The 20,490-nt window shown below is 37.5% G+C and overlaps 1 protein-coding gene across 1 annotated transcript in view; it reads left to right on the top strand.

The window, feature by feature from the left end:
* clstn2a (calsyntenin 2a) overlaps window positions 1-20,490 on the top strand; it is a 219,972-nt gene that overhangs the window by 148,969 nt on the left and 50,513 nt on the right. The window contains exons 4-6 of the mRNA XM_084410249.1: window positions 866-1,074; window positions 8,742-8,891; window positions 17,174-17,359. Coding sequence (XP_084266375.1) covers window positions 866-1,074; window positions 8,742-8,891; window positions 17,174-17,359 — 545 coding nt within the window. The remainder of the gene's footprint in view (window positions 1-865; window positions 1,075-8,741; window positions 8,892-17,173; window positions 17,360-20,490) is intronic.

The raw sequence follows: 20,490 nt of genomic DNA, 5'->3' as shown, positions 1-20,490 counted from the left end.
CTGCTTTCTGTTTATAACCCATTCACAATCTGAATACTGAATACGTTTTTCATGCTGCTAAGTACACTGCAAAGTTTCTGGATTAACAACCATATTTAAATGCACAGTTGAATTAGAAGCTGCAATGATTGACAGTGATAACCAACGGACGAGACAAAACGGGACACAATTTAAGTACTTAATTCAACAGTTTTTGCTTTGGTACCGAAATTGGTACAGAGAGAAAAATGTTAGTGGTATTGGTACAGACTACTGAAACTTTGGTGCCGTGACTGCCCTATGTATGTATATACATAACTGCAGTTCAACTGTATTTAACATTTCCCCATTTAAAACTAAACCTACACCCTCAGCCTACGGTTTCAGATATCCAGATAATTGTAAACGTTCAGATTGATTCATAATAAAATGCATTATTTAGCAATGATTGTATTTGCAGACATATTGCAGGCGTAGCTTCATCTGCATTCGTGTGTCTGTGTGCAGAATGCAGTTTGATAAACAGCTTAATGTTTGAGTAATTTTGTTTTGGTGAAACTGCTAATCAAGCCATCTATTCTACCTACTGCATGACACAGTACTATTGTTATCAAGTAAACATGTTTAAAATACTTAAAATTAGATTATATTAACCAAGGACATGTAGCCTACATATTCAATTTAAATAATCAGTCTGGCCATGTCTGGTCTTTTTAGAGAATAATTTAAATCTGTCTTTGTTCATTTCTTTAACGCGTAAGGTTATTCACAATTTACTTGCACAATTTGGAGGTGTTATATCAGTCTTAGTTCTATACGATTAACATCTCTTCTGTTCCTCACCCTGATTAGTTGTTCTCTGTCCCTCCCCCTGTTTCTATTGCAGGGCTGTGGTTCATATCCAGGTGGATGATGTAAATGAGTTCTCCCCGGTGTTCGGGGAGCCGTTGTATCGTGCCACTGTAACCGAGGGCAAGATCTGTGACAGCATCCTGCAGGTGGAGGCCTGGGATCAGGACTGCTCTCCTCAGTACAGCCAAATCTGCAACTATGAGATTGTTACACAGGAGACACCTTTTGCTATTGATCGAAATGGTAAGTCTTAGATATGGAGACGTGTGAAAAGTGTAAAAAGTACACAGAAATCATACTGTAAAGTATGCATACTGTGTAAAGCAGAAGTATTCTGCCAGAAATACTTGAAATTTGCCCTTAATTAAACCTTTTAAAGAAATGTAATATTACTGCTAACCTCACTAAATGCTTTGGTAGAATTTGGTAGAGGCCTTTTATTGTTTTCACTTCTTTAATGCAAGTTATTATTTTTTAAGGAATTAATACTTTAATTTATTTGAAATTTATTTTGAACTTTCTATTTCAAAAGCATACTAAGCAATACTAAGAATGCTGAAGAAAATGTATAATTTTCCACAAAAATATTTAAATAATTAAGTTTTCAACATTGGTAATAATAAGTAGTGTTTATTGAGCTCCAAATCCACATATTAGAATGATATCTGAAGGATCATGTGACACTGAAGACTGGAGTAATGGTTTAAAATAAAATAAAAATCTATCAAAGAAATTAATTACATTTTAAAATATATTCAAATAGAAAACAATTATTTTAAAATGTAATAATTTTGGACAACATTTACTGTATTTGTGATCATATAAATGCAGCCTTGGTGAGAGTAAGAGACTTATTTTAAAAACATAAAAAAAATCATACTTTTCTTTTGCATTGTGAGTGTTAATAAAATTTCCCCATCATCAACAGTGGTTATTACATTATATCTTTATTTTAATAGTTTAACCAAACATTAAGTCTAGGAATATACCGTATATCATTTTTACCTTCTAAGTAAAGACTAAGAAGTAAAACGTATGTTTGTTTTTGTTCCTTTAGAATGCTATCGAGGAAGAGTACATATATTAACAAATTCCCAAAATATTACTCGAGTAACTAAGTACAATTTACACCCCACTTCTGTTGTGGCTGGGCTGGCTATTTTCTATTTGTCTTTCTCACTGTTTTGCTATTACATGAAGAGTATAAAAGTGATAAAGACATTCAAATCATTTTCCCACTTCCATACTTCACCTGTGATTTCTCTCTTAGTTGAAGAAGATTGAATTTGATTTGTTTTAGCTTTCATTTTCTGTATTTGTCTTTCACGGGTGCAGAATTTATGTCTTATTTGCTTATCGCCGAATGCATGAGTGAATTAAACGGCTCAGTGGCCAGCTGGACCCTCAGAGCTCCAATCTTTGACACATCCGGGCACGTCAGAAACGACTCTAAGGTGCAGGAGTGACGTTAGCCCACAGATCACATAGCCGTCTCCATGCTTTGGCTGTCTGCCTCCTTCTCATGTTCTCTTGTGGGGTGTCAGCTGTCGCAAAAGAGATGCGGTCTCTTTCATGGGCTCAAGTCGAACTCAGAGCTCCTGTCTCATCCACTTCCTCTTGCCGCCTTGGGCCCTGCCAGCGTCTGTAGTGCGACTGGCATTGACAGGGCTTGGTTAGTGCCAGGCGAGAGCTGAGTGATGCATGGGCCGCCTGAGTGGATTTTGTTCTGAGGGCTTTTGGCTCCATTATTTACTGTGGATCAGAGGGCAGAGAGAGTTATTAAATACAACAGGCCCACTGGCATTGTGTTCTCCAGTCCAGAGAGAGGAGGAGGAAGAGCAGGGAGAGAATCAAAGAAAATGAGATCAGGAGAAGGAGAGAAAGATTAATAGTTTGAGTGTAGAAACATGCACTAATGATGCTAGTTAGACTGCATTTAAGGTTGTTGGTATGTGTTGGTGGCAGTATGAAACATTATGAAACTTGTGGTAATTCACTAAAGATATTCTGTGAGATTTTGAAACCCTTGTTTTTGTGCACCCTAGAACTATCAGTGGAAAATATTCCTAACATTGACATAGGGACAGTGCGAATGAAACGAGACGCAAAGAGGCACAGACATTTTAATTTGATACTCACTTTTGAATGGAATTCGATGATAGCAAGAGAAAGACAAAAAAAAAAAAAAAAACAGAAAAAGAGAGAAGGTGGGAATAAGAGAAATAAATGTAAAAGAAAAAGGGATATCGGATATGGTAATTTATACCAACAGCAGCACTTAAATTCTGCTTGAAGCCAATCAATTAGTGTTCTTTGTTCTTTATGCTTTTATTCTGTTAGAACAGAAATTAAAACACACGCTGAGGCGCATGCTTAAAGTTTCAGTCACAAGTGTCATGCCTATTCAAACTGAGGCACACGCCCCCTCAGAGTTTGAATGCAACTTTCACAAAAAAAAAGTGTCTGATAATTATGGTGCGTGATTTATTGTAGATAAAGAAAAGTGTGGAACATTGTGGCAGAATTCACTTGTCAAAATTGTCTTAATCAGTCCAATTTAATTGTACATGCAGCATATTATTTGCTTTTAACTGGAAATTCTGTCATCTACCCACATTACTTTTCTTTTTTTTTTCTTTTTTTTTACTGTGGAACACAAAATATTTTTTTTAAAGAATGTTTCAACTGTTTTTGTACATACAATGAATGTCAATGGGGTTCAAAACAACATTGAAATCTATTGACTTTCATTATATGTAAAAAACAATGAGAAAACATTCATAATATCGTCTCGGTTACATATGTAACCCTCGTTCCCTGAGAGAAGGAACGGAGACGTCTCATCGTGACCGACTCCTCGTGACAGCCCCAGTATGGCGCTACTAGCAGGACCTGCTCCTCGTCCTCCCTGACCTTGCACAATGTCTGTGCGAGAAGGCTCACTGGGGGAAACGCATATTTGCGCAGGCCCCGGGGCCAGCTGTGTGCCAGAGCGTCCGTGCCGAGAGTTGCCTGGTCAGGGAATAGAACCACTGGCAGTGGGTGGTCTCTGGGGAGGCAAACAGGTCTACCTGTGCCTCTCCGAAACGACGCCAAATCAGCTGAACCGCCTGGGGATGGAGTCTCCATTCTTCTGGAAGTGCTGCACGTGATAGCTCGTCGGCTATGGTGTTGAGTGCACCAGGAATGTGAATGGCACAAAGCGACCTCAGATGCTTCTGACTCCAGAGGAGGAGGTGGCGGCGGGCGAGTTGCGACATGCGGCGAGAGCGCAGACCACCTTGATGGTTGATGTACGCAACAGTCGCAGTGTTGTCCGTGCGGACCAGCACGTCTTTCCCCTGTAGGCGCCGTTTGAGGCGGCTCAGAGCAAGACGTACTGCTAGCAACTCTAGGCAGTTGACATGCCAATGCAGATGGGGGCCCGTCCAGACCCCTGAGACTGCATGCCCGCTGTACGTGGCACCCCAGCCGGTGGCAGAGGCATCTGTGAACACCACTGCATGTCGGGACACTTGTTTCAGGGGGACTCCTGCCCGCAGAAACAACGGGTCCGACCACGGGCTGAAGTGTTTGCGACACTCCGGAGTAACTTGGACCCAGTAGGTGCCGCATTGCCACGCCCACCTCGGAACTCGGCCATGGAGCCAGTGCTGAAGTGATCTCATATGGAGTAGGCCGAGCAGTACTACTGCTGCTGCGGCCGCCATATGCCCCAGGAACCTCTGAAAATGTTTCAGTGGAACCGCGGTTCTGCTCTTGAAAGTGTTCAGGCAGTTCAGCACCGACTGGACACGCTCGTCTGTGAGACGTGCTGTCTGTTCGACCGAATTCAATTCCATACTAAGAAAAGAGATCCTCTGCACTGGCAAGAGACTTATTCTGCTCTTTTTCATTCAGCAAAATGCATAATGAGTTACGTGTCTACCAAGTTCAGCAGCAATTTTGTTAATTAATTAAAAAAGTCTTTGACATATACAAATTTGACATTTAATGGCAATCATTGAATGACAATTTCCTGCCCATTCTCTCTAACCAAGTGAGCAAGGACAGCCAATGGTGCCCCTTAAAAAAAGGTGCACGATGCCCCTGGCTTGAGCTACACTTGCAGAAACATAGGCAGGTTGAGGATCTCACATGTTTGCTCGCCCTCTTTGTCTTATTTTCTGTTTTCATACTCCAGGTTTTATCTGCGCAGCACAGACAGAGGCCCATTGATAACTCACTGGAGGAGAACTGTTCCTTTTAAAACTCCCCTGCTCTTAATCATGCCACCTGACATTAGCTGCTGTAATCAGCTCTGTCAACTGAACACACACACACACACACACACACCTCCCGCTTCCTCCCACATACCTGTGTTTGTTGAAGAATAAGGCTTTGAGGGGTTTTCAAGACACACTTTAGCTTTGTGGCTCTGAGGATTGGTGCAGACTTGGTCTGGGAGCCCAGAACGACTGACCTCTATTCCTCATTGCTGTCTCCTTGACAGCACGGCTGGTCTCATTGAAATGCAGCCAGCAGGTAAAAATAACCACAGGCCCACGGACGTGTGAGAGCATCAAATCACTAGCTGCTAGTTCAGCCTCATCTGAACTCTGTCACCACGGAGTGCATTCGGACTCGCCGCCATATACCAAACAGCAACCCTGCTGATGCCTATAGCAACTATGGGAGCTAAATACTAAATTATACACATCAGACCTGTCACAAAAAGCACTCATTACTCAAATGACAAGAACCAGGTAGAGGATCCATGTCATTATGGTTATTTAACCTGGAGCTCTGCAAGTGTACTGTCTATGGCTTTTTTTTTGGCACCTCTTGAGCTTGTTAACCAGGAAGAATACTCATCACTAAAAAAGCTTTTAGAGCATAGCCTGGCTTCCCGCCAGAGGTTAGAAAGTCAGAATGTACCTTTAGCTCTTAGCTGATAAAGAATGACTCATACAACAATGTCAGATCTGTACATTGTTTCTGTACAGAGGTCCGGGTCAGTAATGATTAATTATGTTTCATACGTCTTCTTGACTGAATGAAAGTTACTTACTTAGTAGAAGCAGAAACAGTTTCCAGTAGGCTTATAAATAACGGGTTTGTTGTTTACTTACAGCAGCGCTATAGTTTGTGCGTGTCTCTCTTGCTAAATGCCTCATTTGAAACATAACTGAAAGATTTCAATCTGATTAAGAGCTTTTTTTAACCAGTTAGCACTATATGCTAATTAAAAACACAAAGAAAATATAGTTAATTTGACAATTTTTATCTTCAGTAAAATTATGTGATATGATATTTAAAAAAACATTAATATTTGATTAAGAATAAATACTTAACAAAAGTTTGGGGTCAGTGTGATTTTTTTTTTTTTTTTTTTTATAATAAAAATACTTTTATTCAGAAAGGATGCATTAAATTGATAAAGTGACAGTGAAGACAAAAAGATTTCTATTTCAATTAAATTCTGTTCTTTTGAACTTTGTATACATCAAATAAACCCTTCTTTCTGGCCAAAGAAACCATTACGGTTTTAACAAAAATATTTAGCAGCACAGTCTTTTTCAACATTGTTGATCATAAGGAATGTTTCTTGAGCCTTAGAATGATTTCTGAATTATCATGTGACACTGAAGACTGGATTAATGGCTGCTGAAAATTCAGCTTTGCATCACAGAAATAAATTACATATTAAAATATATTAATATAGAAAACCGTTGTTATGGGCCAAGAACCGAAGTTGCTCATGCACCTATTGGATCTGTTAGTGTTTTTATTATTATTATTATTATTCCTCCTCTTTCCATTCTTGAGTCTATGGCAGGTTACAGAACGGCTTGTGGGAAAATGATCTCATTAACCACAGCATATTTGGAGCTGCACTCATGTTTATGCTAAAAATGTTTGTACCATAAGGGCTACAAATTTCTTTTTCCCTTTGATTCCTTGGATCAAGCCGATTTGAATGCATGTCACTTTCTGTCACGCCGATTTTCACCAAAATTCGCTTAGATCATCTTCAGACCATGCTGGCAAAAAGTTATTAAAAGATTTTTGATAAACCAAACCGTTCTTGAATAACAAAGCGAACAAATTTGACGAAGAGCACGTCACAGTGGGTGCGAGGCTGGTACTTCACCACAAGAATTGACCTGAGGCAACTTGCAGTGTGTTGGCACAGTGCCACCTACTGGTCAGGAGATATTTTTGCTTATAACTTCTGAATGGTTTGCCCAAAATTCATAAAACTCTTTTGATTCAGTGCAGCATACTAAATCGAATGATACCCACTTTTCCCATATCAGCCATTTTGAGCATTGGCCATTTTGAATTTTGTTTTAAAATGCTATATTTTACTAACACATTAGCGTATCGCTACGAAACTCATGGGTCATCAAGACCATGCCCTGAAGGTACTCAACGTTTTGATACAAAAATGCTAATAACTTTTGATTAAGTTTGCCTATTTTATTGAGACTAGTCTTGATATATTCCTTGAGTCATACCAAGAACAACAATAGCAATAATGCTACATTTGGTCGAAATTGTTGTACGCCATTTGGAATTACATTGAAACCCTACTTTTTCTAACTTATCCTAGACCGTTGGTTCAATTTTAACCAAAATCGGCTCTGACCATCCTCAAACCATGCCGGCAAAAAGTAATAATTTTTTTTTTTTGATTGACCAAACCATTCTTTAACAGCACCACCTAATGTTTAACAGTGATATACAAATGAATCATATTACTGGTATTTATCATTTTGCTGCTTGCAGCTATATTGTTAAATTGCAATAATATTTAACAACCTTACTGTTTTACTGTATTTTTGATCAAATAAAGTCAGCCTTGGTGAGCATAAGAGACTTCACACTGAACTCAAACTTTTGAGTGGTGGTGTACACTGTAAATCGATTTGTAGTCGCTTCTAATCAGGCACTGAATAGAGTATCCATTAAAGGAGCTGTATGTAAGAAATGTATTTCAATTAATCATAAAATGGCCCTGATATGTCACTAGACATTAAGAAATCATGTTCATTTCAAATACTTATATCACTGACAACAGTAGTCCGGCCAGGATATTGTCATTTAAAAAGTGAAGTTGCAGCCCTCAACTGATGTTGATGTTGTCATCTTGTGTTTTGGCCTGAAGCGCCACCCTCCACCTATCTACCAATCACGAAGTCAGTAGTGTTTCGGCATCCGGGTTGCCAGCTCTGCTCTAGTTACCACAGCTAGCAGCCTACGTTCCTGCTGGATCCTGCAGCTTATCTGGCAACCTCGAGTCAGGGGGGAGGGGGATGGGATACACCACTCTACAGTAATTTGAAAGTGATTGCAGTACCAGTTTTGGCCACAATCTTACATACGGCTCCTTTAAAAAAAAGTTAGAAGGATTTTGTTGAGAATGGGGATACCATTTTGAAATACATCCATTCATTTGTTTTCTCCATGGAAGAATGGAAGGTGATTACTGCTGAGCTCCGTGTTCGGAGTAAATATATATTCAAAGTCATCATTTGTTATTTTGTTAACCATATATCCCACTTACGTTGTTTTATTTGCCATGAATGCAGATAATAAACCTTTATTACGCCTTGTGAAATGCAAAATATGGAGATTAGATGTAATTGTCTTTATTCTAATTAGCAGCACTGGAAACAGTCTTGCAGATATAATCCATAATTGCTGCAACATGGACACTTACACTGTTGAAATTACTTTTGTGATTGAAAACATTTGGCCAGAGTCATTGTATGGGAGCTTAATTATTGTTTAAAATCATATGTTGTTGTAGTATCTCTGTCTGGCGGCTGCAACAATTACAAATTGCTCTCTTAAGTTTTATTTATCTCACATATCATGAGCTTGTTTTTCTCTCTTTCATTTTTTTTCTCTCTCTCTCTCTCCAGGCAACATCAGGAACACGGAGCGACTGAGCTATGACAAACAGCAGCACTACAAAATCATGGTGACTGCTTACGATTGTGGTCAGAAGAGGGCGATGGAAAGCGTTCCGGTTCACATTGACGTCAAACCAGTGTGCAAGCCTGGCTGGCAAGGTCAGTAGATACTACTAACCAAACATTGTTACCTCAACTTTCACTGTTGCCCTATTCCTTACGCCATTCAAATTAGCTGTGTATCCTGATCATTTTTTTCATGAACAGCTAATATTTTGGTATTGACACTGCTAATGACTCATGCAACTGCCTCAAAAAGTTCTATGGATCCATTATTATTATTAATAATAATATTATTATTTTTAATTTAAAAAATTGTCTGGAATTGTTTGGACGTTCAAAATATCCCCTTTTGCGTTCTGTAGATGAAGAACATACAGGTTTGGAATGACATGAGGGTGAATGATGATAGCATTTAAATGTTTGGGTGAACATTAAGTCAAATAAAAAAAGGAGTTGTGAATCGACAGGGACTAAAAATTAGTGCATTTGAGATATTTGCGACTAAAAGTCAATAATACCTGGTGAAAGCTATTTTTCTAGAATTCCCATTCATCTCAATGGTAGTTAGTCAACTCATGCAACTGGCTCAAAAAGGTATGTGGGTCCATTATTATTATTATTATTATTATTATTATCATTTTATATATATATATATATATATATATATATTCAAAATAAAAATTTCAAATTGTCATGTGGTAGTTGACTAACTACCATTGAGATGAATGGGAATTCTAGAAAAATAGCTTTCACCAGGTATTATTGACTTTCTCTTGGTCTTTCAAGGCCAAATCTAAGTAAAGTCTTTATCTTTTGTCGCAAATTTCTCAAAAATCCTTTTAGAAATAGTTTTCGATATGCTGAAGGTCTTTTGGAAATCAAATAATTGCATTTATATTTTTAAGAAAAAAAGTGTCACTTGTGGAATACAGGAGTAAATGGCTACAAATTATTGCAGGAAGAAAGAGTAATAGAGTAATAGTGATTTTGATTTAAAGTTCACCCAAACATTTAAATTCTATTTTCATTTATGCACCCTCATGTCATTCCAAACCTGTATGTTCTTCATCTACAGAACGCAAAAGGGGATATTTTGAATGTCCAGACTCCAGACAATAAAAGTCAATGGGGTCCAAAATATCGGACCCGACTGAATTTAAGTTGTGAGTGACCTATCCTTTTAAGTCACAATAAAATTTACTTGAAGAGAGACTTGGAGAGTTGACCTGATTCATGTAAAAGATCAGACAAACGATTTGTTCAAATATCAGACATCACTACTTCTCTCATGAACATGCTAAAAAGAATTTAGGTGGATGTTAAGATTTTCTGTGAGTAATGACTTAAATTGCAAGCTCGACTTTCTGTCTCTGCCTTATATCTTCCCTCATCCTCCATCCACAAAATGGTCAGTATTGTGACTCAGCGGAGTAGTCTGTTCTCACTGACCTCTGTGATCCCTTGCTCTGTTCTCCTCTCGTCTGTGGCATACACTGTTAGTGGTCTTAACTAGACAGATCGATATCCGCGGAGTCCTTCTTCCCACAGGGACTGCACAGCAGCTTCAGCCTACTTTGTCCACAGACATTCACACTGACCTCTCGGAAAGAACCCATTATTGCTTTAATATCTAATGCCTACACGACAAAGAAGACAATACCTTTTACATATGCTGTGGTAATGGATTTGTTCTAAACAGTCAGTGGGCAGAGAATTCAACATCATTAAACATCGGAGAAAAGGACGAGGCAGCATTTTTCACAGTTTACCTTCTTTCACGCATCGATTGAGGTATGGAAAATGTCTGCAGATGAATTCAATTCGCAGGCATCAGTTGAGCCATTAAGAAGCGGGTGTCAGGGGCTCAAGAGACAGACGCCTAATCACTGTCATCTAAAATTGTGTTTCGAGCATGAAAAAAGATGGAGGATTTCTTTCTCTCTTCTGCCAGGAGGAGTTAGTCGAACCCAAGTCCTTCTGATAAAGGAAACAATGTAACTAATTCAATCCAGACAAAAGTCAAACTTTGTCAAACATTCAGCAGCTACAGTGTCAGAATAATTCAAGACTTTTCATTAAAGGGATATTTTTTTTTTACTCATTATTTACCCAACCTAATGTCATTCCAAACCTGTATGGCTATTTTTATCCTACAAAACACAAACGAAGAAATTTTAAGGAGTTTTGACTCCGCCATACAGTATGTACAGTATATGTGTGTGTGTGCGTGAGAGAGAGTGAGTTTGTATATGTGTTTATGTATAAATGTAAATTTATTTAAATGTATTTAAATGTATTCATTATTTATCATTGTATGGAAAAGGCAGCATGAATAATATTATTTTCCCATTTTGTTCCATCAAATGAAAATCAGGGTTTGAGGGTGAGAAAATGATCCCAGAATGGAATTTTTTCCTTTTTTTTCCTTTTTTTTTCTAGTGGACTATCCCTTTAAGACACAGATTGGTCTCTCTTACAAAATTCTCAAGTTTTTTAATTGGAGACAATTTTGCCAATCAAACTTTAATCCCAGCTGCTGTCACACATCTCTTCACATCTTCCTTTCCTCACACTTGTCAAGGTGACAGCACAGAAAGTGGGAAACTGTTCTGAGAACAGTATCCTGATTGAACCAATTAGAGGAAGTGTGTTTGTTATCTGTTTGTAAAGAGAATTTGGTGTGAGGTGACATGGATTTAGATGAGTTATTACCTGGAGAGAGGAACGCCGCCCTCTATGCCAAGAAGAGACTTATTCCATGAAAGGGCAGCTTCTAGTCTAAGCAAGCCAAAATGTCAGACTTGAGCGTATTAGCCACAAATCTTGTAAATCCTCAACCCTTTGCAATACAGTTTTCATGTTGGGGTTTTGGCAGTAATACAGTTCACCAAGCATGTATGTTTGACTCGGGGTAATTCGGTTTTCTCGTGCACAAAGCCACAAAGTTTGTGTTCACAAGAACTTTCAAATCATTCCTGTCATTTTTAGAGTCAGCAATGCTTTATTGCCATGATTATTCACGTGTGCAATATTGACAAAGCTTTTTGTAAAAGTAGTTATAGCATGTATATAGAAAATAAACAAAGAGATGTAATTGGAATTCCTATAATTAGCATACTTAGTATTGTTATTTAAGGTAATCTGACTTTAGTAACACTGACACTAAACAACAATTAATTTTTTTTTTTTTTTACACTATTTTATTTTACTGTATTTTGATCAACAACCAAAAAATCCAGCCTTGGTGAGGAGAAGAGATTTCTTTCAAAAACATTTTTGTTTCTTACCGACCTCAAACTTTTGAACGGTAAGAACACTTCTCAGATTAAAGTAGCGTGATTGGCATGGTAAATCATTTTTCTCTTTTTCTCTCTCCTCAAGCACTCCTCGGGTCAGTATTGTTTCTCAGGTGAAGGCATCATCTAAAGCATGATAGGGCCTTAAGATGTGTTGACAGTCGCTGACAGGCTCCTACGCCCAGAGAATAAGCAGTCATTGGCTGAGAGATTGCATGGCTTGTGTTCTCCGTTTGATTCATAATAAGTGAGGTGGAAGTGAGGACTCAGTGACGATCATGACAGGCACCGCAGAGGTGAAGGGCGAGGATTTCTAGTTGTAACGCTTCCCGCTTGCATAAGCGTGTAATTGGGAAGCCACTCTTTGTCTCTGGTCAAATCTCGTCTGTCAACACTGATTTCTCCATATCTCCGTCCATCTTGCTGAGCCATACACTGAGAATGACAGATCTCTCATTTAGTGCCGAAGCCATAGAAAACTCACACTGCCAATCAGGCAGTGTACATGACGTTTTCTGAGGGAAACATTTTATGGATTGACATGGACATTTCAACATTTTATCGACATTTTATCCACTAGGAATATAAGGTGAATACTGACTGAATGAGAGTAAAATAGATATTAGATATTTGTAGGTCTGGACCACCTCCACACATATGCCTTCGATGAACACAGGCTGCGGGTGGGGCCTCGGTCTCCGGAAGTCGACCACCATCTCTTTAGTTTTGGTAGTGTTGAGCTGTAATGCCTAAATTGCCAAAGTAATGCCTAAATTGGTTACCATAATATGATAGGCTGTGCAGTTTAAGTGACGGAGGAAGTGCAAGTTGCTAAGATGAACGATGATCTAGATTGTGAAGTCTACCAGGGGTGGGTTCTAGATTTGTATAGTTGCTTTTTGCTTTGTATTTTTGTTTTTCTTGACTTTAAAAAAGAAAACTCAATAAACAGTTGTTAACAAGAAAAGGAAAGAAAGATGATCTAGATTGTGATAAGTATTTTATTTAATTTCATTTTCTATTTTGTGTTGTGTTGTGTTCATGTTCACTTTAAAATTTTGTCAATATTTTGTCATATCATATTAATTGATTTTAGTATGATTAAAATGACATGCAATTCCCTTCCAAAAGTTTATAAAATTTTATATTTTTGCCATTATCAGCATAAATCCTCATAATTTCTTGGCATAAATGCATTAAATAAACTTGCATTTAATCAGAAATAATACATTTATTTGTGATTTAAATATTAATGAAATGTAACGGGTTTAGTCATTTTTCCTCAGTTCCTAGTCATCGTTAGTTTCCTTGGTTGTTAATTAATTTATAGGTGCGTAAATTAACAACCAAGGAAACCTGTTACATTTATAAAGTCATTAATATAAAAAAAAAAAAAAAAAAATTTATAAAAAAATATATATATATATATACAGTGCTATGCATAAGTTTAGACACCCATGCTAAAGTTGACTAAAAAGAGGAATAAAAAATCATCTTTTGGAAATTGAACTTAATGCCTTAATTTAAAAAATTAGGAAAAATCCAACCTTTAAAGACACCAATTTTCTTTGTGAATGAATAATGTATCGTAAATAAATAAATGTTCTTCCTTAAAATACAGGGTGCATAAGTTTGGACACCCCTATGTTAAATTCCCATAGAGGCAGGCAGATTTTTATTTTTAAGTATTTTTTTTTATTTTTTGTTTAGGATACTATGCATCCTGATAAAGTTCCCTTGGCCTTTGGAATTAAAATAGCCCCACATCATCACATAGCCTTCACCATACCTAGAGATTGGCATGGGGTACTTTCCATAAGATCATCTCTCAATGCAAATCAAACTAGCTATTAGGCTAACTGAAATAAAACCATGCCAATCTCTAGGTATGGTGAATGCTATGTGATGATGTGGGGCTATTTTAATTCCAAAGGCCAAGGGAACTTTATCAGGATGCATAGTATCCTGGATCCATGAAGTAACTGGCCTTTAAAAATAAAAATCTGCCTGCCTCTATGGGAATTTAACATAGGGGTGTCCAAACTTATGCACCCTGTATTTTAAGGAAGAACATTTATTTATTTACGATACATTATTCATTCACAAAGAAAATTGGTGTCCTTAAAGGTTGGATTTTTCCAAATTTTTTAAATTAAGGCATTAAGTTCAGTTTCCAAAAGATGATTTTTTATTCCTCTTTTTAGTCAACTTTAGTATGGGTGTCTAAACTTATGCATAGCACTGTATATATATATATATATATATATATATATATACACACATACATACATATATGTGTGTGTGTGCATTTAATGAGTTTGAAGTGAAAGTATTTGATGAGCATATACAGAGAGCATTCACTCAATATCAATATTATTATCTCATTTTTGACAGAGGTGGCTTTTAGAGGCTTTTGCATCGGAGGCCTTCATATATATTATAGCTTTTTTGTTCCTTATCAGTACAAAGTCATCACAAAATGATGATGATTTATGCTGATAATGTCCAAAGCCTCACTTTGCCTAGAACGTTTCCAAGCTTTTGAAGGGCAATTTAATTTGCTGATGAAAATGTGGAAAATAGCAAAACAAAAATGTCAACCTGTAACATTATTTTCATCAACAGCATGTTTTAATTAAAATTGTTTAATTAATAATTTAACACATTCTGAAATGGTCAAAAACAGAGCTTTGGTTCAAATGCAGACCTGCACTTTTTAAACCGAACAGATGTCACTGTCAGTGAAACTACCATTTTAACTTGGCTAGTAAAAGGTTGAGTAATATCTCCTTTGCAATACATTTCACTCAACCAATATAACATTGAATTAAACCACACTTTTAAAGTATATGCTTTACTTAGAAAAACTAGGTAATTAATACAATAGTTATTCTAGATATAAAGAGTTACAGTAGTTATTCTAGATACAGGTACAGTACACAATGACGGTAACATTTGATGGATCATTTTTGTTGGAAAATAGAAAATAAACTCCAAATGTCACAAAATGGCAAGTTACTAATCCTAACAACAAAAGCAATGATGAAACAGTGTAAATACAGCTGGAAAACAGTGAAAATCAACCTCATTAATTATTCATGGCCCAGTGCATGATGGGAACACCAGTATCAGAAATTTTGTAACGTTGATCTTTACACTTTCATTTCTACACGCTTGAATTGAGTACTAATGTAGAATTTACTTCGTTTTTTTAATTCTTGCCTGAACTAACTTTTTCATGTAAAATACATTGTTTTTTTTCTGTAGTATTTACTTGACCACAAAATCATTTTTATCAGTGAGAAGGGTTTGAATCTGACCGGCATAATATCCTGATCTTTTTCCACTTTTCCGCTCTCTAATAGCTTCCTGCGACACTCCACTACACTCTCCAATTAGATTTCAAAAAACGCAAACATAAAATTAAAAGAACCCCATAAATGTACAAATGCACCACTTTCAGTCACATAATTAGCATTACAGTCATCCGTGAACATCTCAAGGCAGTTTAATGGTGAAAACACTGTGATAGAAATGAGGTTTCCTGGCCAGATCATTTCCTGTCCACCTCTCATGTATCCCTTTTCTGCACCATGTCATCCCCCACCAACCCTATTATTTTTCCATGCTTCGCTGGGAATCCCAGTCTTTTTTCTTTTTTTTTAATCCAGCAATTCCATTGGTAATATTAGTCCTTCCGCTGTTCTGCCATGACTTTTTGGTGTCTGTGGCATTTTTGAAATAAGCAATGAATGTTTAATGCCGCAGTTAATGTTAATCCTCACCCGAGGTCCTGAAATGGTCTTTCTATTGAACAGAATGAGTCTGGCCTCTGGCTTTGGTGTGTTTGGATAATCAAGGGAATTATTCACTCTCCAGGGAGTAGATGAGTCATTACGCAGCACACACACAACGCTGTTTTGATTCCGTGCTTCAGAAAGCGCTGTGTTCCGTAGTCCTGTTGCACATGCTTCCCTTGAGATGTTGGATTAAAAGCAGACCCAGTGTTTTAGATTGTCTTTAGGTGTTTTCACAAAACTTTTCATAAAAGTTTGTTTGGTCGAGCTATAAAGCCTTTCTGCTCCGCTTATGTGGGGTGGAACGGCTGCCTCAGATATTCATGAGGAACTTTTTTTAAGACCTTTTTTTTTCTCAAAAGGAGGTAGAGACTGAGACCTGTGGTACTGTACTGTCGCTCCATTTTATCCACAGTAATGCCAATGAATAATGTAATAAGATATTCAGTTAGGGAAACGGGCTGAGGGAATATCTCTCAGCTGAGGTGAATACAAAGCACTTGGTTCTCTGAATTATACAGAGAGAGTCCATAAAGGCCAGCTAAGAATAGTGAGATGTTTTATCTTTTTGGCTATTCTTACTCTTGAGCTTCATGTTTTATAAAAAGCTCAAGAGTATTGTAACATGCATGAACACATATTAAAGCACATAGTGACGTGTTAGCCTTGACCAGGAGGAAAACATGTCAAAGAAAGAAAATAATTCATCATAGATTCCTTTTTTCCTTAGACCTTACTGTTTGCTTTTAACCATTGCTTTCATCACAATTGGTTTGACCTCTCCATGTTTGTACTGAAAGATAAAAAAAGGATTCAGCTCAGATGTACAAATCTGATATGCGACGACCACAGATGCTGTAGCGACAGTAGAACTGAAATGAAAGCAAATAGATTGTGTCTCACAGTGGTTTTAACTTAAATGGTGTTGAAACATGATGTGAATTGATGTGATGTTAATTACATTGTGTAATTAATAATAAATGTGGGAAAAGAAAACAAGTTCAATATTGAGTATTTTAAATTATTTGTGTTGTTTATTTGTACTACTACTACTACTACTACTACTACTACTAATTGTTATTATTACTAAGCAATACATAATTAACCAAATAATGTAGTTTAAAAATGTATACATAAACTATATAATATGGTTTATTAGCCTAATTGTGGGCTGTTTGAATCAAGGAGGTCTATAGTACCTGTAGAAAACCACCCATTAGCATTTGCATATAATATTTCTATTTATAGTTACACAGATTTTGTCTAACATGTGTTTTCCTCGCAGGTTGGAACAAGCGTGTGGATTATGAACCTGGAACAGGCAGCAGGCAGCTTTTTCCCAAGATGCACCTGGAGACCTGTGAGGGCCCTTTATCTTCAGTGAGAGCCATGGTGGAGCTACAGACCAGCCATATTGGAAAGGGCTGTGACAGAGAGACCTATTCTGAGAAGTCTCTTCAGAAGCTCTGTGGTACGATCAACTTCAGCACAAATCATATACCAGTCAGTCCAGAACTGTCTCGACTTGGGTTGATGAGCTTAATGAGTTTAATACAATTCACAAACTTTAACATTTGCTACAGGAATGCTCAAAACAGTTCACTAGGAAATAGGGATGCACAGTATTATAAGTTGTATAATTTGTTTCATATTGAACATGTAACAGTAGATAATGAATATTTAATTGTGCATGCACATTTCCCTTATTTTTACATTTTTAATTACCATTGCCATCAACTAAATTAATCTTTGAAAGCATTAATAATTTAATAACACTGTTAAATTTAATTTTAGCAAATCACAGCATGAATATGGTCATACTGTAGATTGCAATTTTTGATGCCCAAATTCATGTGTAGCTTTCAAAACAATTGATTTGATTTTAGTTTTTAATGTTTTATTGTTAACTCTTTCCCCACCAGCGTTTTTGAAAAAATTTGCCAGCCAGTGCCAGCTTCTTTGATCATTTTCACAAAAGTTTAATGGCCCCCAGAAATATTTTGTTGTTTGAATATGATTGATTGATTTGAAGTTTGTTTCGAGAAAAAAAAAAAAAAAAAAAAAAAAAAAAAATATATATATATATATATATAGTACTGTGCAAAAGTCTTAGGCATGTTAATACCTATGGTTTAAAAATGGGTTTAAGTCAGGTATTTATATCTTTTGCTGTAGTGTGTCAGTAGGAAATATCAGTTTACATTTCCAAACATTCTTTTTGCCATTAATTGTAATAATCCAGTGAGATTTGTGTATGCACAAGGAGTCTGACAACAGCCGGTATGATCTGATCTCACCATCAAAGAGTCCGTATGTGATTACATGAAGAAACAGAAAAAACTGAGACAGACTAAATCCAGAAGAACTGCGGGAACGTCTCCAAGATGCTTGAAGAAACCTACTGTGTATATATAGCCTGGCAAGCCAGACGTACATCAAGATGTTTAGTCTGGAAACTCACCATAGACACGGTCAATCTGATGGGCGGGATAAACGGCAGTCTTTCAAATTCCCTCTGCACGCAATAGGACAGCGCTTCAACCAACCAGAGCGTTTTCCCAACAGCGGAGCTTAGTTGATAGATTCAACTTTTAAATCTGGCCGACAAAACTACGAACACATCTTCCTTTTTTTAAGAATGACTTAAGTGCCGTTCTTTGTTCTTTTCTCAAAGAAAAACTTAACTCCAAGTCCTCCAGAGTTGCGGCCAAAGCCGATTCGAAAGACCGCTGTTCTCCATCCGCAGCTGCCATTCTTTGTTTTCAAGTAGCAGGTAACCGTCGCAACTCTGTCGTCATATGTTAAGCCCGCCCCCGCCTACTCTATACACGACGTGATTGGCCTGACTCAATTTAGGTTTTTGCAGCAAAAAGGTCTATTGAGAGTTGCTAGACCCACCCTGGCTGCAAAATAATTTTGCTGCCGCTAGGGTGCGTCTAGATTTCTAGGCTAGTGTATATATATATTTGCTCGAAATAAACTTAGATGGAGTAGATTGAGTCCATCAAAACCCCCAAAGTTTCACAGTCCTATATAGCTCGTTGTGGGTCGACATTTCATTCGGAAACATTAGGCAGTTTTGATTTTATATGCTGTTTAATGTTGATGATCGCATTTTTTTGTGTTGATGATTCACTTGTTTCTGATTTTTCTTCACGTCTTTTGATCTGAACACTCTGTACTCTTTCATAATATGCATAATAGCTAACAGTTAAAACACAGAAAGCCAAATTCCGTCAATGACAGGGGAAACGTCTTATTCACCTTATTTTCGAACGCGGAAGTAAATATGGGTCCAGTTTCCGGTTTTTGTGCGGCACTTCCGTTTCCTCGCTTCTCTGGGCTAACTAACGATATCGATTGCGAAGGATTATGCAGAGTTGACAGAAAAATGTTACACATGCCATAGCAGATGAATACAACAAAGAACTAAAGCCCCGCCTCACCCAGGTCGGGTACTGGACCTGGTTGAAAACACTCATGCATCTAGCTGGCAGATTGCCAAAACTTCGCCGGCGCCTTCAGCACCGCCCTAAACACGGTCGAGCCAACGCTGGACTAAGTTAATATATCTATGGAGGTAGGCTATTTTGTCATGTCAAATGTATTAATAATGTCATCAGAATGCAACCAAAGCACATGATAGCAATAAGTAGATCATAGATGGCTATAAATAATTATAAATCATACAAAATAAATGCCATGATGACTAGATTTTATACAGGGGTTACTATAATGATTTTGTTTCTCCTTGGAGTTTTTATTCAGACTTCGTAGCCCAGCCACTTGTCTGGTATCGGGTGGTCTTCTGTAGGTCTTGTGTTCACGAAATGAAAAGAACAAACATACGGTCGTTTCTTCAAATGGGCTGCGTGGCGTGTCCGTTATTTCGGCTCCCATGTTAACCGGTTATTTAGAGCTTGCACACTGCCTGCGTGACACGCGTGTCTCAGGGAAAATGCGTGCATGCTAGAAATAGAATCGATGCCTATTTTTCACGCGACACGCAAGCGTTTCGGAAGCGTTTCCAGGCAAAATAGAATAGGAAAATATGTTTGTATGTCATTTTGATATGAATACATATTAATGACATTTTGATGTTTGAATTTAGGTTTTGACATAAATGCAGATATAGCCTAAATGTAAAAAAAATATATATATTATCGATTTTCAAATATTGCACCTGTCAATACAGAACGAAATATTCTGTAGCCTATTTTGCCGTCAATACTGCCGACGTTGTCTTTGCTGCTATATATTTATGTTTAACATTAAGTGCCTTCCACAACTCTCTCCCCATATGTCGAATATATCACCAATGAGGCTTATCATGTCACCTAGCAGCAGCAACAACGCCTCGTCAGAGACGTTTCTGGTGTGCAAAGACATAGAAAACACCACGCAACAGAAACGCCACGCAGCCAGTGTGTCGCCGGTCGTATAGGGCGCCTGATTATTAAAATGTCAATAATTCGATGATTAAAACACTCCTGCTCCAAGTAAATCTTTCTTTTGTGCCAGTTATTATGACAACCTCTAACTGCACAAACAATCCCGGTCTTCCTCGAAGCCATAACGATGAGTTTGTTGTTACGAACAACG

The sequence above is a fragment of the Rutilus rutilus genome (assembly GCF_951802725.1).
Source record: "Rutilus rutilus genome assembly, chromosome: 6".
NCBI classification, from domain to species: domain Eukaryota; kingdom Metazoa; phylum Chordata; class Actinopteri; order Cypriniformes; family Leuciscidae; genus Rutilus; species Rutilus rutilus.
This window is presented reverse-complemented; position numbering and strand designations above follow the sequence as displayed.